The 26,295-nt window shown below is 44.2% G+C and overlaps 2 protein-coding genes across 2 annotated transcripts in view; one reads left to right on the forward strand and one right to left on the reverse strand.

The window, feature by feature from the left end:
* LOC144686882 (tubulin alpha-1D chain) overlaps positions 1 to 26,295 on the forward strand; it is a 917,839-nt gene that overhangs the window by 452,505 nt on the left and 439,039 nt on the right. The gene's annotated exons all lie outside the window — the stretch shown is intronic.
* The window catches only part of mnx2b (motor neuron and pancreas homeobox 2b), a 48,712-nt gene continuing 29,215 nt past the window's right edge, over positions 6,799 to 26,295 (reverse strand). Inside the window, exons 2-3 of the mRNA XM_078552784.1 lie at positions 9,101 to 9,261; positions 6,799 to 7,071 (exon numbers count right to left, since the gene is read on the reverse strand). Of these exons, the coding sequence (XP_078408910.1) occupies positions 6,799 to 7,071; positions 9,101 to 9,261 (434 nt within the window). The remainder of the gene's footprint in view (positions 7,072 to 9,100; positions 9,262 to 26,295) is intronic.

Below are 26,295 nucleotides of genomic sequence, written 5' to 3' on the forward strand. Positions count from 1 at the left end.
GGAGAAACTCCTTTACCAAAAGTGTGGTACCTGCGCGGAACAGGATTTGGCGGCAAGGACGGCGGAGAAAGTAACCTCAGAGGGGTTCAAGAAAGAAGTCGGCAGGTTCTGGGCAGCGAATAGGATTCAAAGGTATTAGAAATGTACCAAGAGAATAATTTGGGCATAAAAACATAAAGTGTGCTGGAAATACTCAGTGGGTCAGGCAGCACCTGTAGAGAGAAACAGAGTTTAACAATGACAACCACCTCAACCTGAATGAAATGTTAACTCTGTTTCTCTCCACAGAGGCTGCCTGACCTGCTGAGTGTTTCCAGCATTTTTTGCTTTTGGATTTCCAACATCCACAGTACTTTGCTTTTGGAATAATACGGGCTGATGGCCTAGACTTGCTTTCACAAAAAATAGTTGAAGTAAGTAAGGGGGAATCTAGATAAATACACGAGGGAGAAAGGAACAGAGATTTATGTTGATAGGGTGAGATGAAGTATGAGGGTAGGAGGCTAAACATGTGGAGTGTAAACACCAGCATAGACCTGTTGGTCTGAATGGCCAGTTTATGTGCAATACAATCTCTATTTCATTCTATTCAGGGTAGACTGAAGGTCTTCTCCAGTCTGGAACTATTACTATATTATGCTAACCCTATGTCAGACAGGTGCTGACTGCCTATCTGAGTGTTCCCTATATTTCCTGATTTTTGTCTCATATTTACAATGTTTACAGTTTAAAATCCAAAACATGGTATTACCTAATCCTTATATAATTACACTACATGGGTGTTAAAGCCTTGTCAATTACATTATTAAGGTTTGTTAATGTCATGTCAATTACAATGTTAAGGCTAAGGGAAACTGGTGATGGTTATTAATTGCCTCTGAGCACATATAAATAGGGGATGTGTCCCTTTAAGGGCCTGTCAATTTCATTAGTTTACTTGTTTCTTTTGTTTTATTGGTTTCAAAGGAGCGTATAAATAGGAGATAGCTGGGACACTGGGTTGTGTGAGAGGTGAGCTGTGAGACTGAACAAGTCGATAAACTCTCTCAATAAAGAAGAGCTCTGTGTCTTTGTTTCAGCTTCACTAACTGGCTTGGATCCTATTAACATGGGTGGAACATTCAACCTTGACAGCATAAATCTGGCGATATTGGACCAGAGCCCCCGATTTACTTTATATTGACTTCAGTTTAGCAAGGTAACAACAACTTACAATTATGTAGCACCTTTAAAGTAGTAAAATGTTCCAAGGTGCTTCACAGGAACAATTATCGAACAAATTTGACACCGAGTTACTCAAGGAGATAATAGGACAGGTGACCAAAAGCTTGATCAAAGAGGTAGATTTTAGGGAGCATCTTAAAGGAGGACAAAGAGGCAGAAGGATGGAGAGGGTTAAGCAGGGAATTTCAGAGCGCCCAGGCAGCTGAAGGCATGGCTGCCAATGGTGGGACATTGGGATTGTTCCAAAAAGCAGAATTGAAGAAGGATCTTAGGGGGGCTGTAAGGTTGGAGGAGTTTACAGAGATAGAGGTGGGCTGAGGCCATGGATGGATTTTAAAGCAAGGACTATAACTTTTAGATATTGTAACATTATAGAGGCTGGCTGATAGATATCACTCCCTAAAAGCACCAACTTAAGTTGAATGTTCTGGTGATTATCTCCCACAATCTTTCAGACTGAATAAAGCTTGAATGGAGTATAGGTGAATGTTAAAATAAGTTATAAAATGGCGTTATGTTTTGAAGAAGGCCATAAATCTGAGCATGATAAAGTAACCATTACCATAAAAATGCTGTTGGGAAGAAAAGTTGGGACTATAAAAGATAAAAGAGTGAAGATAAATAGAATTGTTGTCTAACTTTGATGTTCTCATTCTCATTTTCTCACCACTGCAATGACCTCTTTCAATTGTATATTGCACCTTTCCTCCCCGCCTGCTCCTGAGGACTACATTCCTCTAGCTGTGTGTGCAGAGTAAAGGGTTAACATCAGAAGCACCTGATGCTGATGTAACAATGATGTAATTACACATGACTTAGTAACAGAGATCTGGAAGGAGAAGAAGCCCAACTGTGTCCATAGAGCTGTAAATAAATGATAATGGTTTTTAACAAGATACAGTCTTGAGTCGCATACTTGGGGAAAGTTGACAAACCCAAAGAACCCCATCTTGACCCCCCAACATACGATGAAACACTGTGTATCTGCTCCTCCCTTCCCCTCCATTGGCGGCAAGGCTTTCGTAGCCTGGGTTTTATTCTCTATAACATCTTCCATAAGCCTCACTAATGCTTGACCCTCCCTATCTCTATAACATCCTCCAGCCCACCCACCACCCCACCCCCACCCCCAGCCCCCCGCCCCCACCATCTCTGCGCTCCTCCAATTCTGGCCTCTTGTGTTTTTCTGATTATAATTGCTCCACCATTGGCTGCCACGCTTTCAGCTACCTGTGCCCTAAGCTCTGGAATTCCCTCTCTAAAACTCTCCGCTTCTCTACCTCGCTCTCTCCTCCTTTAAAATGCTCCTCAAAAACCCCTTCTTTGACCAAGCAGTTGGTTAGCTATCCTAATATCTCCTTATATTGCTCGGTGTCAAATTTTATTTGATAACACTCCTGTGTAGTACTTTGGAGTGTTATCCTACATTATGGCATTATATAACTGCAAGCTGTTGGTGTTGTTGTTAAGAACCTCACCAAAAGCCATGTCTCCCAATCTCACCTTTCTCCTGGCAATGCTTTCCATTGCCGTCTGCCCAATTTGTGAAATATCTTGGGATCCTGAGTTTTTCACTAAAGGCGCAATATAACTGAAAGGCTTTATCCATGATTATTTTCTGGAATTATTCACCAGTAAGGAAGTTTACTGATTCAGTATACAATCATTGCTGTGAGGTGGCAGCCATGTCTACTGTGTGTCAGTCAGTGGTGGAGAGCATTGGAAACTATAAATCTAAATTCACCTGACTCTGCAAATCCTCTCCACCATCTACAACGCACAAGCTAGGAGTATGAAGGGATACTCTCCACTTACCTGGATGAGTGCAATTCCAACAACACTCAAGAAATGTAACACCACCCAGGATAAAGCAGCCCGCTGGTTTGGCACCCAGACCGCCATATTAAACCTTCACTAACTTCAGTGCTGCACCATGGCAGCAGTGTGTACCGCCTACAGGATGCACTGAAACAACTCGCCAAGGCTCCTTCGACAGCACCTTCCAAGTCTGAAACCTCTATTGCCTGGGAGAACAAGGATGACATGGGCTGCAAGTTCCCCCCCCACCAAAGTCACACACCATCCTGACTTAGAAATATATTGCTATTCTTTCACTATCGGTGGGTCAAAACCCTGGAACTCCCTCCTTCACGCCACTGTGGGTACATCGACACCACATGGACTGCAGCAGCTCAAGAAGGCAGCTCGTCGCCCTTTTCAAGGGCAAGAAGTGATGAACAATAAACGTTGGCCTTACCAGCAAAGCCCAGAAAGAAAAAAAAACTGTCCCTCCCAAGAATGCCACACTTACCACACATCACGTCTCAAATTATTCATTTACTGGATCCCAAAATGTTATAAATCAATACTAACTGCTTCCACTGGCTCCCTTGGGAGGCTGTGCCATTGATGGCTTGCTCATTGAAATATCATTTCTGCAGATTAGTTTAGAATTTATCCCCATTTCAAGTGCATGCTGAGTCCTCTGATCCTCAGGGGAAGACAGCTTAAATTCTAAAGGTTGCGCATAGTGACACCACAAGACCAGACTAGAGGGAGATGATTGGGTAATTCCTCTGTAAATCACCGCTGTAAGTGTTTGGGATACTTACTGCTGTAAGTGTCTGGGATTGATACTATGAATGCGTTTTGTGTTACGTTACTATCCTCCACTCACTGCATTTTAATGGGAGAAATAATCCTGTTGTACTCGTGAGATTCTGCTTGCTGTAGCTTCGACTAAGAGTTCAGAGGCACTCAAATCCTGCCTCGATTCTAGTTCACTGGCAGACACGGTGGTGTCAATGCTTGCTCTGAATTTTTTTTTCTCTATTCATTCATGGGATGTGAGCATCGCTGGCTGGGCCAGCATTTGTTGCTCATCCCTATTTGCCCTTGAGAAGGTGGTGCTGAGCCGCTTTCTTGAACCGCTGCAGTCCATGTGGTGTTAGGTACACCCACAGTGCTGTTAGGGAGGGAGGCTGTTAAGAGGTGAAATTAGTGAAAACGCATTGAAGATGGATCTTGGAACTTCTGTCAAAGGATAATAATTGTGTGATAATCTACCAAGTAAGGTAGTGGAGTCAAAAACAGTAGAGGGGTTCAAATTGCAGCTGGACCCCTGATTGTGCTAGTTACATACCAGCTCACCACCACCTTCTCAAGGGCAACTAGGGATGAGCAATAAATGCTGGCCCAGCCAGTGAAGCCCACATCCCTTGAATGAATAAAAGCAAAGTAGTATGTGCTTTGTTGCACTAAATGGCCTCTCATAAGATCATAATATCATATCATTTAATATAACATCATGGACGGAAAAGCAACACATGAATTCAATCCAGATAAGTGTGAGGTAATGCATTTGGGGAGGGCAAACAAAGCAAGGGAATACACAACTAAATGGGAAGATATTAGGAGGGGTAGAGGAAGTGAGAGACCTTGTTGTGCATGTTCACAGGCCCCTGAAGGTGTCACGACAGGTGGTAAAGAAAGCATACAGAGTGTTTTCCTTTATTGGATGAGGTATGGAACACAAAAGCAGTGATGTAATGATGGAACTGTATAAAACACTGGTTAGGCCACAGCTGGAATTTTGTGTGCAGTTCTGGTCACCTCATCACAGGAAGGACATACTAGCCCTGGGGAGAGTGCAGAGGAGATTTACAAGAATGTTGTCAGGACTTGAAAATGTTTCCCCTAGCAGGGAGATCAATTGCCAGGGGGGCACAGATTTAAGGTGATTGGTGGAAGGATTAGAGAGGACGTGAGTAAAAACTTCTCCACTCAGAGGGCGGTGGGTGTTTGGAATTCGCTGCTTGGTTTGGTGGTGGAGGTGGAGGCAGAAACCCTCAACTCATTTAAAAGGCACCTGGATCTGCACTTAAAGCGCTGTAGCCTGCAAGGCTACAGACCGGGTGCTGGAAGGTACGATTAAAATGGGCAGCTAGTTTTTTTTTTCCTTTTTTAGCCAGCACAGACATGATGGGCTGAATGGTTTCTTTCCGTGCTGTAACTTTTCTATGGTTCTGTAAGAAATAGGAGCAGGGTAGGCCATTCTGCCCATTTAGCCTGCTCTGCCATTCATAAGATCATGACTGATCTCATCATCTTTGGCTGTTAGTTATGTCCTTCCACAGTTAAAAAAAAGGACTAGCTTCACTTCCTCCATAGACACAGAGAAACAATTTCCTCTGGCGGAGAATCCAGAACAAGGGGGCACAATGTTAAAATTAGATCTAGGTTGTTCAGGAATGCAATTTTAAAAAAATCACACAGAGGGTAATGGAAATCTGGAACTCTCTCCCCAAAGGCTGTGAGAGTGCTGAGACTGAATCATCCAAGGCTGAAATTGCTGAATTTTTGACGGGCAGGGGCATCGAGGGATATGGAGCTAAGGAGTGGAGTTAGGATATGTGACCTATAAGAAAACAGAACAGGCTCAAGGGGCAGAATGGTCCACTCATGCACAAGTACCAGAAATGACCACACATGTAGGGAAGCGATGCTGCCTTTTCAACCACATTATCTTGTTGTACAGAACATGATACTGTTTAATATTCACATTTAAAGCGGGGCAAGCGTTTGCTTTGTACAAAGATCGGGACATCACAGACAAGAATCCAGAGACAGACGTCAAAGACAAGAAGCCCCAGACAGATAGACAGACACTGCATATTTGCTACACCACATAGGGACTGTGGTAGATTCAGTTGAAATAATAAAGCAGACTATTTTTCTACTGTTAAGACCTCCGAGAGCACTGATACCCTTAACCTTTGTGCAGCTTCCAAAATAGACACACAGGTGCACACACACACACACACACACAAAGTTGTACACATGTGTGCACATGCACACTCCCGCACGCACCCACACTTGCAAGAACACACGCACACCCACACTTTTTATATTCTGTAACATCTGTCAGCAATATTTTTCTGAATGCAGAATAATGAAAAGCAAAATTAGAGACATGTACAGCGCCACATAACATTTAAAGTTCACAGTTTTTGAATAAATTAAGAAAAACATGTTACAAAGTCTTTGAAATTGTCTTTTTCCCCCCCCCCCATTTGCAAGATCCTCCTCCACTTTTGTCTCATTTTTGTTCTTTTTTTCACACTCCTGCTTTCTGTCCCTTCAAGTTTTCGAACGAGAAGGCTTTTGTGGACCCGGAGATTTCTTTCCAAAATATAATATAAGAATAATTCACATTAAATATGACAAAAATAAAAAATAAATTAAATTAACTGTATCAGTACAATATAATCTTCAAGTGCCCAGCAAATCAGGCGCTGCCTCTTTCATGTTTTTTTTTTTTGTTCAGTTTTTTTTTTAATTTGAAGAAGTCTCGTAAGTCTTTTATCTCTTCCCCTTGCTAAATTAAAAAAAATCTCAGTACTTTTGCTGGATGGGTAGCAGGGGAGAGAGGAGAGAGAGAGAGAGAGGGGAGGGGAAAAAAACGAATGAGGCAGGCACTAGGACCCAGTGTCGCGGAGGAGTGCAACTTTTCGAGACCCCCCCCCAAAAAAAGTGTGTTGTTCGGAAAGTTGCGTGAAGTTTGCGCCCAACCGTTCACAAAGCCGAGGCGATTTTCATCTCTTTCCGGGTGACTTCGTCTTCCGAGCAGGAGCTGTTGGAAGTGTAGCCCAGTTCGGTGCTGCACTGGAGGAAGTTTGTGGTGTGGTTGCTGAAGTCCACACTCTCCGGCTCTGACCTGCTCTCGCCCCCTGCCGCTTTGTCGGAGTATTTCCCGGCTCGCTGCTTCTCAGCCTCCTGTGCTGCTTGCTCCTTGGCTTTCCGACTCCGCTTCCACTTCATCCTTCGGTTCTGGAACCAGATCTTCACCTGAGTGGGATTTATGCAGAGAGGAGAAATTAAGTCTCACCAGTTTCCCTTGTGTCGCGAACAGAAACCTGCACTTATACAAGTCACATTGATGGAGGATCTTTAACGTAATATATAAAGCCTTGTGCCTTCAGTGGTCAGAAGCTCCAGACTTGTTGGCCAGCGTTCATGAAACAAAAACAGAAAAATGCTGGAAAAACAGCATCTCTCCCCACCCCCCCCCCAGGTGCTGTCGGACCTGCCGAGTTTTTCCAGCATTTTCTGTTTTTTGGTTCAGCTTTCAGAGCATCCGCAGTATTTTTGCTTTTAAGAAAGGTTCAACAGGTTGATAATCAGCCTGCTAAACCTTCCAACACTTGCCCCAAAGGGGTTTAATACGAAATAAACAATGTAATAAAACACCCCCCCCCCACCTTCAAGGTACTTCACAGGAACATTATCAAACCAAGTTTGACACTGAGCCACATGAGGAGATATCAGGACAGGTGACCCAAAGCTCCCTCACAGAGATAGGTTTTTAAGGAGCATCTTAAAGGAGGAGAGAGAGGGGCAGAGTGGTTGAGGGAGGGAATTCCAGAGCTTTGGGTCCAGGCAGCTGTCCATAGAGAAGCCATTAAAATTAGGGATGCTCCAGAGGCCAAATAACTTGAAGGGCTGTGGGGCTGGAGCAGATGACTGAGAGAAATAGGGGCCAGGCCAGGGAGGGCTTGGAAAATAAGGATGAGAATTTTAAAGTTGACTGTTGCTCAGTTGGGAGCTATGTAGGTCAAAGGCCACAGGGGCGATGGGTTCATGACCTTATGACATCCCAAAACATTTCACAACCATTTAAGTTCTTTGGAAGTGTAGTCACTGTTGTAACGTAGGAAACGTGGCTGCCAATTTGTGCACAGCAAGCTCCCACAGCAGCATTGTGATCAATACCAGATATTAGTTTTAGTGGTTAGTTGAGGGTTAAATAAATATTGGCCAAGGTGTGGACTGAACTCCCCTCCTCATCTTCAAAATAGTGCCAGGGATTCTTTGATTTTCACCTGACAGGACAGATGGGGCCTTGGTTTAACAGCTCACCTGAAAGACAGCACTTCTGACAGTGCAGTACTCACTTCATCAGCCAAAAGTGCATCATTTACTCTAAGCGTTTTGGGACATCCTGAGGCCATGAAAAGCACAGGATTTGGAGCTGCCAAAAATATTTGGGACTATGGCTTGGTTCCTATCCTGTCTCATGACTGTTTTTTGAGGGGGGTTTACAGCAACCCAACTTGGGTCCCTGGAGGGAACTTACCATCTTTCCCCTCGTCGGCAATGTGGACTAAATGGTTACAAATTTAAGGGGAGTAGAGGAACAGAGAGGGGTTTCGTGTATACAAATCTTTGAAGGTGACAGGACAAGTTGAGAAGGACATTTAAAAATCCTTGGCTCAATGCATTGAAGAAATAGAGAACAAAAGAAACACTTCAGCAAAAAAATAAATAATTCTGGGCACCACACTTTAAGGAGGATGTCAAACTCTTAAGTAAAAGGCACACAGGAGATTCACTAGAATGGTACCAGGGTGAGGGAATTCAATTCTGTGGAGAGACTGGAGAAGCTGCCATTGCCCTCCTTACAGAGAAGATTAAAGAGAGATATATTATTAAGAATAATAATAATCAAAGTAATGATGGGTTTTGATAGAATAACAAGGAAGAAACTGTTTCCATTGGCAGGAATGTGAGTAACCAGAGGACACAGATTTAACATGATTGTCAAAAGAACCAAGGGTTAGATGAGGAGAAAGATTTTTTTTTTACACCACGTGTGGTTATCATTTGGAATACACTGTCTGAGAGGGTAGTGAAAGCAGATTCAAGCTTTAAAAATTAAATTGGATACATACTTGAAAGGGGTAAGATTTGTAGGGCTTTAGACAAAGGGCAGGGGGAAGTGGGATTAATTTGATAGCTCTTCCAAAAGAGCTGGCATAGATATGATGGGCCAAATGGCCTTCTTCCGTACTATACTGTTCCATGATTGCTTCCTTACCTGGGTTTCTGTCAGCATGAGGGATGTGGCCACTTCGAAACGTTTTGGCCTGGACAGGTATTTGTTGAGCTTGAACTGGTTTTCCAGTTCCAGGAGCTGTTGACTGGTGAACGCAGTCCGTGGCCGACGACATTTACCCATCAGTCCTGACTGGGGCTGAGCTGGAAAACAGGAAAAGACAAGCAAAATTATTGATCGTCTCAGAAGATGTGCATTTATATAGCACCTCTCATGGAATCACAAAGCACTTTACAGTGAAGTGCACTCACTGTTGTCATGTAGGAAATGTGGCAGCCAATAGGAGCACAACGAGCTCCCAAGAGCAGCAATGTGATAATGACCAGGTAAGATGATCTAGCAATGCTGAGTGAGGGATAAATATTGGCCAAGACACCAGCGATGACCCTCCCTACTCTTCAAGTAACACCATGGGACCTTTTACATCGACCTTAAGAGGGCAGACAGGGCCTCATTTTAGCTTCTCAGCTGATAGACAGCACAGCTGTCCTTGGCTTGGCTTGAATGTTGTGCTGAAGACTCTGGAAAGGGACTTGAACCTACAATGTTCAGATTCAGAGGCAAGAGGGCTACCCATCTGTGATGGAGGAAATGGACCAAGAAGGAACAATACAAGCAGCTTAGTTTGGGTCTGTAAAGTGTGCATTGGGCTATGCACAATCTACTGTCAACACTGGGGATGGTAGAATAGTGGCAATGTTACCAGGCCACCAATCCAGGGAGCTAGGCTAATAATTTTGGGTTCATAATCCCAACACAACAACCTGAGAATTTGAATTCAAGTTAAAATGGATAATAAGAATAACCAGGAAGTTGTCTGAAAGTCTAACGGATTCACCAATGTGCCTTTAGGGGAGGAAAGCCACCGTCCTTACCTGATCTGGACACATACATGACTTGAGTCCCACACCGATGCCGCTGACTCTTAATTACGCACTGACAGTGCAGCACACTCTGTCAGTACTGGAAAGGGGAGAGAGGGAACACCCAGACAACGATTGTGGGCCCCATAAAAAATAATCTGGGCCCCTGCTGCCCTGGGACTCTACCCCGCACCCTGCTCCACACCCCACTCTCTGTGATAACAACCCACCCCTCCCCCGCCCCGCACCCCTCCCCCACCACCACCCTGCTATTTGTCCTGCTGGGGTTGCCCTGGCCTCAAACCAGTGAGGTGCATTGGTGGGGCCTGTTTGGATCCTTGCAGCTCACTTGCCAATTTTACATGAGGCCAGGGATGAAAATGGATCCCAAAGAGCAGGGCGGGGGGGGAGACAGTAAATTTTAGCAGGAGGGAGAGCAGCGGAGAGGGATTTACAGGGAGAGATGCATTTTTTAAGAAAGTATTGGTCTATCAACAACGTTACATGTATCATTGAGTTAAATAGGCATTTATCATTTGAGCACTAGATGGTGCTGTGGGTACACACTGGGTGTAGCAGGTAGGAAGGAATGGAAGGTTCCTTTATCTCCCTCCCTCTGGCTGTAAGGGTCTTACTGAAATCAGAAGATGCTGGGCACAAAGATACACCACAGTAATTTCTGTCTAACCCCACAAAACAGCACCAATTGGTAATCTCATGGATGTTTGCTGGCAGTGAGTAATATTGGACCGGCAGGTACAAAATTACAGTCTGTGGTCAGAGATGGATGCAGTTGGTTTAGGCCGATTGTCAAGATGTACGTTGCTAGGAGAGGAGTAAATGATGCAAAACTGTGTCTCGCAGATAGATTAAAAAGTTTATACAGCGTCTTTTCATGACGTCAGGACATCCCGAGGCGCTTAACAGCCAATGACGTACTTTTGAAGTGTTGCCACTGTTGTAATGTAGGAATATGGCGTCCGATTCACGCACAGCAAGATCCCACAAACAGCAACATGATAAGGGCCAAATAACCTGTTTTTGGGATGTTGGGCTTTCCTTCCTTAAAGGAACATTAGCGGATCGGTTAGGCTTTTGACAACTTTCAGACAACTTAAATATTGGCCGGGACATTGAAATAGTGCCATGGGATCTTTCACGCCCTCCTGAGAAGGACGGCAGGAGCTCGGTTTAATGGCTCATCTGAAAGATAGCACCTCCAACATTGCAGCACTCTCTCAGTGCTGAACGCAATTGTCAGGCTATATCTTGTGCTCTTTTCTTTAAAGCACATTTATCTGAGTTTTAGTTTGGTATTGCCTCCCTCACTTGTGTAATCTTCTTCAGTTCTCTGGCTGGAGGCACATCCGACCCATCACAGGTAGGGCAAGGGGGGCAGGTCCTGGATCAACCCCAGCAGGAACGGGGATCGAATCCCAAGCTGTTGGCACCAATCTGATCCATGCCAGCTGTTCAGGCAAATGAGCTAATAGGAGTCCCGAGTTGCTTTGGCACTTTATACATGCATGTTGTAACCTGGAGTATGGATAGTGGTGGTAGAGGTTCCAATTTCTTTCCATCAAATGGCTGACCAGGAATCTCTCCCACTCTTACTGCCTGCAGCATATGTTGGAAGGGTTTATAAGTTGATACTCAACCTGTTTGGCCACATTATGAACTCACTTTCCTTGACCATCAAGTCCTGGAGTGGGATTTGAGCCCAGAGCTTCTGGCTCAAAAGCAGGGACACTACTCATTGCACCACAAGACCTCCCTACTCAACTAACCACATCAAAGACATATAATCCTTTCATAACCACTTAAAACTGCCAATCAAAATGTCTATATGGCCCCCTGCTGAGATATGTATTTTCAAACCTAGCCAATCATTCATAATGGGCTGAGCTATAATAACAAACCTTGGGAAATGTAAACAATGGAGTTTGTTGAAACAATGAGACAAATGGCTATTTTTTTCTAAGCTACACCAGATGACCTGTCAATAAAGGCACTCCAGCAGGTGTCTTTTTTTTGGTCTAAGTGACAGCTGCTGATTTTTTTTCAATTTTGAAGGGCTGCAGATTTAAATCATTTCAGGTCATGACACTTAAATAGTCCTTAAACCTGTCCTTCACTAGCGATTACGCCTCCCCATAAAATTACGGTTCCACATTGCGGGTTAAGATCCTTGGAACAGCGAAAATTGGGCCTGTTTGAATTCAGTACTAATCTCAAGTGGTCCAGCAAATTTGTGTTTCATGCCACGCCCCCTTGTCACTCTCTGACCACCTGCCATTGGCGTGTGTTAGAAGGATTGACAAGTTGACACATAGCCTTTGGCCACATTATGAATGCCTTGGCCATCACGTTCTAGAGTGGGACTTGAACCTGGAGTTTCTAGTTTAGAGGCAGGGATGCTATCACTGCACCACTAGACCGCCTCTCATTTATGTAATAATACAAATAATTTTTTTTAAAAACACCTTCATCCACTGAGATTGTGCCCCAGCTTCACTGTATAAGATATTCCAAAGATGTTTAAGCTGGAGACTGAGCAGTTTGCATGAGGATGGAGCCGAGCAACTCAGTTGACATACAAATACAGTCTACTCTTGATCATCAGTAAAGTAATGGAAGGGGTCATCAACAGTGCTATCAAGCGGCACTTGCTTAGCAATAACCTGCTCACAGACGCCCAGTTTGGGTTCCGCCAGGGCCACTCAGCTCCTGATCTCATTACAGCCTTGGTTCAAACATGGACAAACGAGTTGAACTGCCCTTGACATCAAGGTTGTATTCGACCAAGTGTGGCATGAAGGAGCCCTAGCAAAACTGGGGGTCAATGGAAATCAGGGGAAAAACTCTCCACTGGTTGGAGTCATACCCAGCACAAAGGAAGATGGTTGTGGTGGTTGGAGGTCAGTCATCTCAGCTCCAGGACATCACTGCAGGAGTTCCTCAGGGTAGTGACCTCAGCCCAACCATCTTCAGCTGCTTCATCAATGACCTTCCTTCCATCATAAGGTCAGAAGTGGGGATGTTTGTTGATGATTGCACAATGTTCAGCATCATTCGTGACTCCTCAGATACTGAAGCAGTCCATGTCCAAGTGCAGCAAAACCTGGACGATATCCAGGCTTGGGCTGACATGTGGCAAGTAACATTCGTGCCATACTAGTGCCAGGCAATGACCATCTCCAACAAGGGAGAATCTAACCATCATTCCTTGACGTTCAATGGCATTACCATCACTGACTCCCCCACTATCAACATCCTAGGGGTTACCATTGACCAGAAACTGAACTGGACTAGCCATATAAATACTGTGGCTACAAGAGCATGTCAGAGGCTAAGAATTCTGTGGTGAGTAACTCACCTCATGACTCCCCAAAGCCTGTCCACCATCTACAAGGCATAAGTCAGGAGTGTGATGGAATATTCTTCCCTTGCCTGGATGATTACATCTCCAACATAACTCAAGAATCTTGACATCGTCCAGGACAAAGCAGCCCGCTTGATTGGCACCGCATCTACAAACATTCACTCCCTCCACCACCGACGCACAGTAGCAGCAGTGTGTACCATCGACAAGATGCACTGCAGGAATTCACCAAGGCTCCTTAGACAGCATCTTCCAAACCTATGACCACTACCATCTAGAAGGACAAGGGCAGCAGATGGATGGGAACACCACCACCTGGAAGTTCCCCTCCAAGTCACTCACCACCCTGACTTGGAAGTATATCGCCACTCCTTTGCTGTCGCTGGGTCAAAATCCTGAAACTCCATTCCTAACAACACTGTGGGTGTATCTACACTACATAGACTCCAGCGGTTCAAGAAGGCAATAAATGCTGACCCAGCCAGCAAAGCCCACACCCCATGAATTAATAAATAAAAAATAACAACATGCATTTATATAATTCCTTTAAATCCCAATGCTTTTCAAAGATATATATGATAGATATTAAAGATATCAAGGGATATGGGGTACGTGCAGGAAAATGACATGGAGGTAGAACATCAGCCATGATCTAGTTGAATGGCGGAGCGGGCTCAAGGGGCCGAATGGCCTCCTCCTACTCCCGTGTTCATCTGTTTCTATAAGGACAATGGAAAAGAAGGAAGGATCGGCTTGGTGAAAGAAGAGGGATGTGAAGAGTATGAACATGGAGTCAAGGCTCTGAGAGATAGGTTACCAATGGAGAAGTGTAGGGCGTAGAAGATGTACAGGACATTGTGTCATTTGTTCTAATATATGTCTAGTTAGAAGCTGTTTGAATTTAATAGACAATTTTTTTAGATAGCCGCTTCACTCCAGCTATTACTTCAACAGATATCTATTAACTGACGCTTTGCAAGATCAGTCAGTTTGATTTGTAGCCTTTGAAGAGGAGTTCACGACAGGAACCTCTAAAGAGACTAAGATTAAATCAGACAACTTGCACGGTTTGTGAAGAAAGGATTAAAAACACAGCCATACTAAAAAAATAATGATTATATTCATACAGTTGCTCAGTAGTACAGATTTGAATATTGCTGAAGTCAAAGATGTTGAAGATTTTCCTCTTGCACCATCAGAAACAAACACAAGAATGCCAAATTTCAGATAATCACAACAACTTATACTACAGGAGAAAATGGTACTGATTGGTTGGCAAGTTGAATCTGATTGACAAGGCATTGCCATGGAGAATGTAACAGGGAACTATAGGCTTTCAGGCAGCACATTTCCGATCACAATAACTCACTGCGTTCAAAAAAATGTTTTCCTCATGTTGCCCCACGTTCTTTTGCCAATTACCTTAAATCTGAGTCCCATGGTTGCCAACCCTTATTCCACTGGAAACAGTTTCTCCTTATTCACTCTGTCAAAACCTTTATGGTTTTGAAGGTAAAAGTGTGTGGTCCTTGTGATGGGGAAGATATGTGGGGTGGGGTTTCGAAGCTCAGCTTGGGAGCAAATCAAGGTTGCAAACAGTCCGGATCAATCGAACCTGGCTAGTGAGGAGGTGGAATCAGTGGTGACGATACAGTGTTTGTGGTGACTTCAGCCTTGCCTATGTGTAACTTGCTCACTTACTGCTTTATTTGGTATCTAAAGCCTAGATAAACAGTTCTAAATAGAGCTAAGTTCTAGAGTCAATGTTGCTCTGCAGCTCTTCACGAAGATCCATTGAAAGCGTGGAATAGAATAATCCTAAAGAAGCTTTACTGATAACTATCCTAGATACACCGTAGAATTGTACCTAGATATGAGGGAAAGTGAAAGCACATCTGAAGATGTAGGGAGTGAGGGCCCAGCATGGAGGCATAGTCTGAAACACAGAAGCCAAAAATATCAAAATGGTGAAAGATTCCAGAAACATTGCAGGTCATTCGATTTAAGAAGCCCACCATCTCCATCAGTACTTCTCACGTCAGCAGTGGCTCAGTGGGTAGCACTCTCACCTCTGATGCCAAAAGGTGGCGTATTCAAATCACCTTATCAGGGACTGCAGCACATAATCCAGGCTGACACCCCTAGTGCAATAGTGAGGGAGCGCTCCACTGTTAAAGGTGCTGATTTTTTGGATGAGGCATTAAACCGAGGCCCCTGTCTGCTTTGTCAGCTGGATGGAAAAGATCTCATGGCACTATTCAGAAGGAGAACCCCACTAATGATTATCCCTCAACTGAAAGAGAAGATGATCCATTTATTTATCCCATTGCTGCTTGTGGGAGCTTGCTGTGCGCAAATTGGCTGCCTTGTTTCCCGCATTACAACAGAATCTACACTGCAGAAAGTATTTGATTGTAAAGTGCTTTAGAATGTCCTGAGGTTGTGAAGGATGCAACAAAAATGCAAATCCTGAAGAAGAGTCATATTGGACTGGAAACTGTTCCTCTCTCCACAGACGCTAACAGACCTGCTGATTTTTCCCAGCACTGTTTTTATTGCAAGTTCTATCTACATTCTTATTTCCCACACCTTCTGAAAATCTTACGGTATTTTTAAGAAAATTTAGGTTACTCAGTAACATTGGGATTATACAATCACTAAATTACTAACTCTAAAGAAGTCATACGGACTCGAAACGCTAACTCTGTTTCGCTCTCCTCAGACGCTGCCAGACCTGTTGAGTTTTTCCAGCACTTTCTGTTTTTATACTAAGTTATTAGTCACTGGTTAAAACAGAAAACAGCCACTTTATTTCGTCTCCACTGGTTATACTAAGTACATTGGAAATACAAGCAGCAATAGCACATAAAGGCCCTCGGATCTACTCCACTATCCAATAAGATCATAGCTAATCTTCACCCTCAACCTTACATTCCTGCCCCATCACAAGGTTATTGCTAGCACAGTTTGAGAGCTGGACAGTAAAACGCTAACCGGTTACTTTATTCTGTAGTTGGCTATGCCAATTACATCCGGAATGCATTGACAACCTCTTGTGTTAAAAAAGGCACTCTTACTGGGACCTGATCATCAGGTGCAAATGTAAGTCGTCAGGTTGCATTTTAACAAGGTGCGATGAGCTGATTGGGCAGCTTCTGGAGTCTGCCCAAAGTAACTGGAGTTTTTAAAAATCATCCATTTGTAATTGGCACTTATGGGAATGGCAACCACTAGTTAGCCAGTGTGAGCATTTTTAAAAATTCATTCATGGGATGTGGGCGTCGCTGGCTAGGCCAGCATTTATTGCCCATCCCTAATTGCCCCTTGAGAAGGTGGTTGTGCGCTGCCTTCTTGAACCACTGCAGTCCATGTGGTGTAGGTACCACCCTCAGTGCTGTTAGGGAAGGGGGGGGTTCCAGGATTTTGACCCAGCGACTGTGCAGGAACAGCAATATATTTCCAAGTCAGGATGATGTGTGGCTGAGGGGAATTTCCAGGTGGTGGTGGTGTTCCCATGTGTCTGCTGCCTACAATAATGACCAAGAGCAGCATAAATGGTGGCTTTCAATCTGAAACGTCAGTTACTGTACGTTAGCAATTAGATAGTAACCATAACAGGGATTAAACAGTCACTGTTATACAGAGATTAGACAGTCACTACATCATTTAGAGATAGTAGACAGTCACTATGTTATAGATATACAGATCACATGGTCACTGTATTTTATAGAAAGTAAGTAGTCTCAATGTAAGTCTCATCTTCTCTCGGGCAATTAAGGATGGGCAATAAATACCTGCCTAGCCAATGATGTCCACAATCATGAAAGAATAAACAAATAAGCATTAGACAGTGCATATGGAGTAACATTTTATGATCAATGAGATTTGAATGTGACTTTTATGGGCCATAATTTCCGAGTTTCAGTGCAATGTAACTGTGGGAAAGCGCAAAGATGTGCTGGGGAACCCTCCCCGGAAGTTCCCAGGTAAGGTTTGCACGGCAATTGCCCAAAGGGCGCAAACTTCCGATGGGCAATTGCCCTCCACTTGGAACCATCCAAAGATGTGATTTAAATTGCAAACTTCAGATGGTTCCGACTGTCGTACATCAGTTATTACCCAGAAAATGTTAGAAAAATTAAAACCGCTTGCAGCTTCTGGGTGGCTATTGTACAGACCCACGGGACTTTCCCCACACCCTCAAACCCCCAGGGGACTCCCCCCACCCCTGACTACCCCCCAGTCCACAGGACTCCCCCGCACCCCCAAACTACACCCACCCCATAGGACTCCCCCACCACGGGACTCCCCCGCCCCGTCACGGACTTCCCCACTCCCCAATTAACTCCCCCACAGGACCCCCTCATGGGACTCCCCCACCCACGGGATTCCCCCTGCCCCTGACTATCCCCCCCCTTCACGGGACTCCTCTGCCCCCCAAACTACACCCGCCGCATAGGACTCCCCCTCCCACGGGACTCCCCCAGTCCCCGAACTCTCAGGGGACTCCTCCAACCCTCGACTATGCCCCCGGGCCTGACCCGACCCGACTTCCCCCCATCGAGTGCACAAACACCCCAGCCATCTGACCACCCCCACCATGTGCCCAAATTCCCCGCTCCCCACCCCCCCCACCGAGTGCCCAGACACCGCCCCAACTCCAACTCTCCGACCCTCCCCCTCTCCCCACAAGTGCCAGACCACCCCCCCCACCTTCCCGAGATGCCGATCCCCCGCCGGCTGTCCAACCCCCCGCCCCGTGACTGTCTGACTGCGCCCCACCCCCACCCCCCACAACGCTAACCCCCCCCACCTCCTGACCCCACCCACCAAAATCCTACCTACTAATCTGACAACCCTATCTCCTCCCTGGCTTCAAAGTAGTGGGACCTTTAAACTCACCTGATTTACGGCAGCCAGTGCCATCAAAATGGGGGCGTGGCCTCCTTGCGCCTGACTCTGAAGCCCCCAACAGAAGGCCCCAGGAGCGTGCTGCCCTGCACAGTTCTTGCTCAGCCTGAGTCAGAAGGTCGGGCGAGAAAGGTTCGAGAAGATATTCAGGTAAAAATAGAGGGGCAGAGTGGCAATCCGACTCTGAGTGCCACTCTGCACAAGTTCAGGCCCTACATTAAACTGCTGAAGACACAGAGGGATTTAAGAGCATTCAGCCCATAGGCGCACTGCCCCTCATAGATTCCACCCAGATTTATTTCATCCCTTAAGGAAATGGTTTGCAAACTTTCTCCAATTGCCCACCTAACAGTAAATCGGACCCTGCGCTATCATTGCTCCCTACGTCTCTTACCAATCCTCAATGGACATGAAAAGGACACATTGATTTGGTCTCAAGGCCTTCAGAATAACCAGGCTCATCTTCTTTCCATTCATTCATGGGGTGTTGGTGTCACTAGCAAGGTCGGCACTTATTGTCCACCCCTAAATGCCCTTGAGAATGTACTGGTGAGCTGCCTTCATGTCTTGTTAGAACATTTCACAGGACTGGTCGGAGTAAAACACATTGCTGTGATCTGGAGTCACATGTAGGCCAGACCAGGTAAGGAAGGCAGATTTCCTTCCCTAAAGGACATCAGTGAACTGGTTAGAATCTTACAAAGATCCAATAGCTTCATGGTCACTGTTACTGATAGTAGCTTTTTAATCCAATTTTAACTCACTAACTCCATTTAATTCACTAACTGCCATGGTGGGATTTGAATTCACATGACTCACATCTCACTAGTCAGCAACTGTTAAATGTCAGCATGCTTAATACACACAATGGCAACGCCTTGCATTCATATGGCACTTTTATACACCTTCCAAGGCATTTCACAGGGCTAATTACCAAACAAGAATTTGACACCAAGACACATATGGAGATTTAAGAACAGGTGACCCAAAAATCTGATCAAAGACATAGGTTTTAAGGAGAGTCTTAAAGGAGGGGGTGAGCGGCGGAATGGTTTTAAGGAAGGTGTGAATGGAGGAATGAGGGGGTTAGAGAGATGAGGTGCTTCAGAGAGGGAATTCCAAGGTTCGGACCAAGGTAATTGAAGACACGGTCAGCAATTGTAGAGTGTTGCAAGTTGTGCAAGTGACCAGAATGGAGAAGCACAGGAGATATACTGGAGAGTTGTAGGGGCTACAGAGATATGGAGGATTGTAGGGGCTGGAAGAGGTTGCAGAGATAGGGAGGGTTGTAGAGGTTGGAAGAGGTTACAGAAATAAGTTGTAGGGGCTGGAAGAGGTTACTGAGATAGGGAGAGTTGTAGGGCTGGAAGATGTTACAAAGATAGGGAGGGTTGTAGGGAGAGGAGAAGGTTGCAGAGATAGAGAGGGGTGTAGGGGCTGGAGGAGGTTGCAGAGAAAGGGAGAGTTGTGTGGGCTGGAGAAGGTTACAGAGATAGGGAAGGGTGTAGGGAGAGGAGAAGGTTACAGAGATACAGAGGGCTGTAGGGGCTGAAGGAGGTTACAGAGATAGGGAGGATTGTAGGGGCTGGAAGAGATTACAGAGATAGGGAGGGGTTTAGGGCTGGAGGAGGTTACAGAGATAGGGAGGGTTGTAGGGACTGGGAAAGGTTACAGAGATAGGGAGGGTTGTAGAAACTGGAAGAGGTGACAGAGGTAGGGAGGGTTGTAGGGAGAGGAGAAGGTTACAGAGATAGAGAGGGGTGTAGGGGCTGAAGGAGATTACGGAGATAGGGAGAGTTGTGGGGGCTGGAGAAGGTTACAGGGATAGGTTTTAGGGGCTGGAGGGTGTTACAGAGATAGGGATTGTGGTAGGGGCTGGAGGAAGTTATACAGATAGGGAGGGGTGTAGGGACTGGAGGAAGTTATAGAGATAGGGAGGGGTGTAGGGGCTGGAGGAAGTTATAGAGATAGGGAGGGGTGTAGGGACTGGAGGAAGTTATAGAGATAGGGAGGGGTGTAGGGACTGGAGGAAGTTATAGAGATAGGGAGGGGTGTAGGGCTGGAGGAAGTTATAGAGATAGGGAGGGGTGTAGGGCTGGAGGAAGTTATAGAGATGGGGAGGGCATGAAGGACTTGAAAACAAAGAAGAAAATTTAAAAATTTCATACCAATCTGTCTACTGAAGGTTTGTGCAAAGTTTCCCATTTCTTTAGAGCATGACTTTTCCTCATAACGACCAGAGTATTTTCCTACTACTACTGACCTTTGCTAAATTAATGTCACTGTTACATGGGCCTTTTTAGTTCAGAGCATTTGTTAGTGACTGGCCCTGCCGATATTGGCGTTCTACTCCAGAAAGCTGTTGGTGAAAAATGGAACTGGAGCCAGTCTTTACAGACTTTTATATTGGTTTACAGAGTTACACGTTACAAGCATGCGCCTCCTAACTAGGGCAAGGCTGATACTTGGCTAGATCAGTGAAGATCAAGGTCACTCATCGCTGGCCTGCAGGGGCAGGCTCAACAAATTGACTGCAACACAAGACATAGCAACAATGTCGAAGGAATCTGCTTAATTTCTGGGCAATGGCTTATAGCCTTTCAAAAACCATCAAAAGATTATTTCCTGAGGTCGTTCTCAGATTCTTGCATCACCAACTTGCGTTCATACAGCGGCTTTAACGTAATAAAAAGCCCCAAAGAGATTCACAGGAGCATTGCCAAACAAAATTTGACACAAAACCATTAAAGAAGATATTAGAACAGGTGACATAAGTTTGGTCAAAGAGGTACATTTTAAGGAGTGTCTTGGAGAAGGAGAGTGAGGGAGAGACACGGAGAGGTGTGAGGAGGGAATTTAGAGTTTAGGTTGCTGAAGGCATAGCTGCCAATAGCGGAGAGATGGAAATTGCGGGTGCGCAATGTTCTTTTCCAGAAAGTCAGTTGGTGAAGCATTGAACTGGAGACAATCTTTACACACTTATAAGCTTTTACTTACAGAAGCATGCATTACAAACTTGCAGTTCCAAACCCAACAGTTTCAGCCTGGGTCTGCTTTTAGGGACACAAGTGACTCCCTGGTTAATGCTTACCACCCATATACAACTAAGTACAACAAACAGATTCCCTTCTCTCTTTTTAAATACAAATTTGCTTTTATATGTATAACCAAAATTTAAAACCACATTAAATCAGAAACCTCTGTATTCTGTACAAAGTATTACGCTGTGAGATGCCCCTCCTCCAGGACCCCTAAGGATTTCTTTGTACCTGCATTTCTTTTGTAAAAGAATCAAACAGTTGATGGTCTGCATTCATTCATTTATTTTTATAGATTTTCTTCCTCTCTCGCATTTGCTCCAAGCCAGCGAGGTCAACCTGTCAACTTTTCTCACTTGCACTTATAGTAGAGTATACATTATTCCACAGTGAATGATTATCTACATGAGGTTTAATGGTGGGTATACAATCTTCAGTACATTCATTGAACAGAATCTCACTTAAAATTTTTGAGAAATAGAGTCCGAGTACAGTTGAAAAAAGAGACATGTGGTCGAAACTTTTCATCTTGCACTCATCAGGACAGAATCAAAAATTTGTGTCTCAACAATCTGAGCAACAGGTGGAGCGTTTCAAGCTGCTACTATGCAGTAGCAACATCAGTGGTATTCAGCAGTAACAGGATGCTGTTGTCAAGCCAAAAAGACACTCTGCGTACCACACAAATGAGTAATGTGGTATATGAATTTCAGTGTCAGTGTGATGCCACGTGTGTAGGCCTTATGTCCCAATGACTGGTGGATCATGTCAAAAAGCATAGCCTGTTCAAAAAGCTGTTCATAATAGGCAAACTACTCACTGACTGTACTTGTGCTTGCAAAATTCAAAAGATAGTGTCCAGCATTAGATGTGATTCCATGGTTGGACAATGTTTACTAACCAGAAGAGTCATACTGGACTTTAAACATTAACTCTGTTTTTCTCTCTCTACAGACACTGTCAGGCCTGCTGAGGTTTTCCAGTACTTTCTGTTTTTATTTCAGATCCCCAGAATCTGCAGTATTTTGCTTTTAATTACTAAACAATCCCAATTGTGCTAAGAATTGCACTAACAGCCAATTTAAGATTATGGCCTGAATTCTCAGCTCGGGGGGCTGGGCGCTATCGGCGGGCCCGGGAGCGGTCGGGAAACGGACCGCCAACCGCGATCGGCCCCTAACCGCGATTTCACGCTGGCCGGCCAATTGGCAACCAGCCAGCGAGAAACGCGCGCTGAAAAGCTCAGCGCTGCTGGGGTGGGGGCGAGAGGAGAGCGGGCGATGATGTCTCCATGGATGCGGGCGAGCGCTGAGAGAAAGTTCCCTGAAGGCAGAGGGAGCTGCCTTAGGGAGCTGCAGACCCAAAAAGCATACAATAAAGTTTTGGAAATCAGGGGAATAAAACACATCACAATCAGGCACCTGAGCATATAGATGATAAAAATGCTACACATAGGTTTTTATTTTATTTAATAACAGAAACCTCAACCCGCCCTTGGATGAAGTTTCATGAAAAATGCAAAGGCTGCCTGGCCAATTCGCCCATCCACCAGGGTATTCCCTATAAACCTCTTTTTTATAATACACCAACTCTCCTGGTTATATTTTGTCTCATGTCATCTTATACAATGACTTAGTACTCTCTGAACTTTCTCCCAGGCTTCAGTCTGGATGAAAGCCCATCTTCCTACACGTAAAACATTCAATTGTGCAGAAAAAAACTGGAACTACCTGTAGTACCTTCAAGAGCGGGAGGACTATCATACTGCACAGAAAAAAATTGGGGTTTTGCCTTAGACTAATTATGGGGACTATATCCTCCAAACAGCTAAGACTAACTCTTTGCATTATCTGTCCATGCAAAAAGTTGCTTTTTTTCCCCTCAGATGCTTATCACCTAATGACATTAATGCTTGTCTAACATTCTGACAAGAAATATCAGTGAGATGTGAAAAACAATGTGAGAGGGTACAATAATGGCTAACTAGGTAAAATGCAGATCCATTGGTTTTCCAAAAATAATTGCTTTATTATGCTCTATGTCAAGTTTCATTTTGCCTTTTTCATGAAGGTTTACGCAACAGCATAGGTATCTCACTAGAGAACACATCCTCCTCCTCCAGGTACCAGGCCCTAAGAGGGCATTGGCGACCATGGACTTCCATAGGATTGGTCCATGATTATGCTTGGCAAAGTAATGCAGTGGCCTTCTGCAATATGGCTGACCAGGAAACTCTCCCGCTTTTGAACAGGTGTGCGGAAGGGTTTTCAGCGTGATAATCAATCTGTTTGACCATGTGATGAATGCACCTTCCATGGCTATCAATTCCTGAGTGGAACTTGAACCCAAAGATTCTGGCCCAGAAGTAGGGATGCCATTACTGCGCAACAAGTTCTAGAGAACAAACACATCAATGTTTATAAAATGGCTTACTCCAGCTATTTACAAGGAATCAGAATTCTCTTTCGTAACCTCAATGTGGTGTCATCACCAAGCCTAAAGCAAGTAGTGTTTTTATATTCCCTGATCATGTGCTGACCCTCACTACTTAGTAAATCAAGACAACACTGTGACCAATCTGTTCCATGACTAATATATTCATCACAGGACTAAAACTCCTTGTGACAAGTGTAATTTGTTCAGAGACATCATTCTGTACATACTTTTCCTCAAAATTCTCTTTATCATTTTTCATTTTGAGGACCCTGCCTCTCCAGTTTGGGCAGTTAACTGTAAAATAACACTTTGAGTCACACCTGAGGCACCTATTAATTATTTCTTGGGCATCCCTGGGATTCATTGGCATATTATTACCGTTCTAATTCTGTCCTGTGCTGTAATAACTAAACCTGCTAAAGATGCTTTCATTCCCATCCTGCCTGTACTTAATACTTTCATTGGACTGATGTTTGCATCCAGTATTTAGACCATTTTTCAATCTACTGATCATTGAGTCCTCTATTCTTTGTGTCATTACAGAATGTCTGATCTGTTCCATGAAGGCTGAAGGAAATAACCGTTTTCCCAGGAGTTTTTTCAAGTCAGCAGACATCTGATCCACTTAGGGTCTCGCTCTCCATGAACCAGTTAGAGCCAATGGCCTTCCCATTAGCACCATAGCACAATCCAGAAATTTAAATGCTAGTACTGATCCAGGATCCCCAAATTGAATTTCATTAGCCTTTTATGCAAAGCTGTTAAACTCTATGCTATATTCTTGCATGGAATGACCAGCTGTTTTCCAAAATCTATCACAGTCTGACCATGGCTTATAGGCATTTAACAAATTACTCTTCTAGTAGATTTCATCCTAGAGCTTTAACAGAAGGTCCAAACCTTCATTTTTATCCAACCAATGGGCACCCATTTCACAAAATACATGACTTCTAATCATACTTCTTGTAGGAAGTGACAATGCCAAAGCCTTTTTGCCTCTTTGGTAGGACTGCAACCAATGTCCACATGTCCACTTCATTTTCATATGGTTCAGTTGCCAGGACATCAGGGGATAATCATACACTGAAAATTTAACTTATTTTTTGCCTTTTCCCATGATGGCTAATAGAATTGTAGTTTTTGTCTGAAATTTTTCTTTTGGTTTCCAATTTTGATTCTTAGGCAACCATTTTCTGCCACCTTTTTATATTTTATATGGAAGTTTTTAGATGGAAGTTTTATATATTTTATATTTTTTATATGGAAGTTCTCCCCTAAGCCACTCACCATCCTGACTTGGAAATATATTGCAGTTTCTTCACTGTCACTGGGTCAAAATCCTGGAACTCCCTCCCTAACAGCACTGTGAGTGTACCTACATCACATGGACTGCAGCGGTTCAAGAAGGCAGCTCACCACCACCTTCTCAAGGGCAACTAGGGATGGGCAATAAATGCTGGCCTAGCCAGCAACGCCCACATCCCATGAATGAATTTTAAAAATTATTCAGAGTTACACATCACAGGCATGCACCTCCTAACCCAACAACCACAGCGCCAGTCTTTGACACATTAATACCCAGCAACTGCATCAAAATAAACATGACTAACATACAACTGACATGCAAGAGGCGGAGTGCAGAGGTGGAGTGCAGAGATCTTGGCGATCTGTAGGTTAGATTATGCTAGTGGCTCCAAAATAGTCTTTCTGTCAGCTACAGTGTCAAAATATAAAGAAGCCAGCAGTGAGAAAAGGATTGGATGATGTGTCAAGCTTGCTCCAGTATGCTTCCTGCCTCTCTTGTGTCACAAGCTCTTTCATCCAGCTCCTTCTAATTTTTACTTTATCTTCCACTAAAGCAGGGATCAAAAGAAATTTGTAGCACCAGACACAATGACTGGGCCAAGTGATATGCTGCAACAGCTGATATATTGCCTCTCGGGCCCATTTGGCAACAACTGTCTCTGAGCCTTTTTTTTGATACAAGATTTTAGGACCCAAGCCAGAAAACACTGCGATGCGCAGAGAACAAGGAAATTGTTGACATGTATCAGATCAACCACCCCAACATTAACCAATTGATTTTGCTATAACATCTTGCTGAGTGCATCATCACATTGCAGATTACATGATCTCTTGCTGCTTCCAAATCTAACAAAGTGTCATGGGAACATTTGGTCTTGCTCTCTCCAGCCTGGGTCATGCAGGATTTTGGTTACTAGCCTTTGACATGAAGCACATATGATATTTCCATGTGTTGAACAATGGGTCAGCTAGAGTGCAATTTGTGCATCAGAACAACACCATTTTTGCTTCACATCAATGCATAAATGAAGGACAGTCCCCACCACTTAAAAATCCACATTAAAAAAGGGAATTTGCTTATATCAGGTGAAAGTGATAACCAATTCCCATTTGTCTTGTGTCAATTTCAAGGTTGCCGGTTACAATGTCTTACAAACCCATTCATTTACTTTGAGCCAAAAACAGCTATGTTTACTTGTGTTTTACTACATTAAAGGTTTCTTTATCCAGAGAGTGGTTAGA

This window comes from Cetorhinus maximus, chromosome 11, assembly GCF_964194155.1.
Source record: "Cetorhinus maximus chromosome 11, sCetMax3.hap1.1, whole genome shotgun sequence".
In the NCBI taxonomy this organism is placed as follows: domain Eukaryota; kingdom Metazoa; phylum Chordata; class Chondrichthyes; order Lamniformes; family Cetorhinidae; genus Cetorhinus; species Cetorhinus maximus.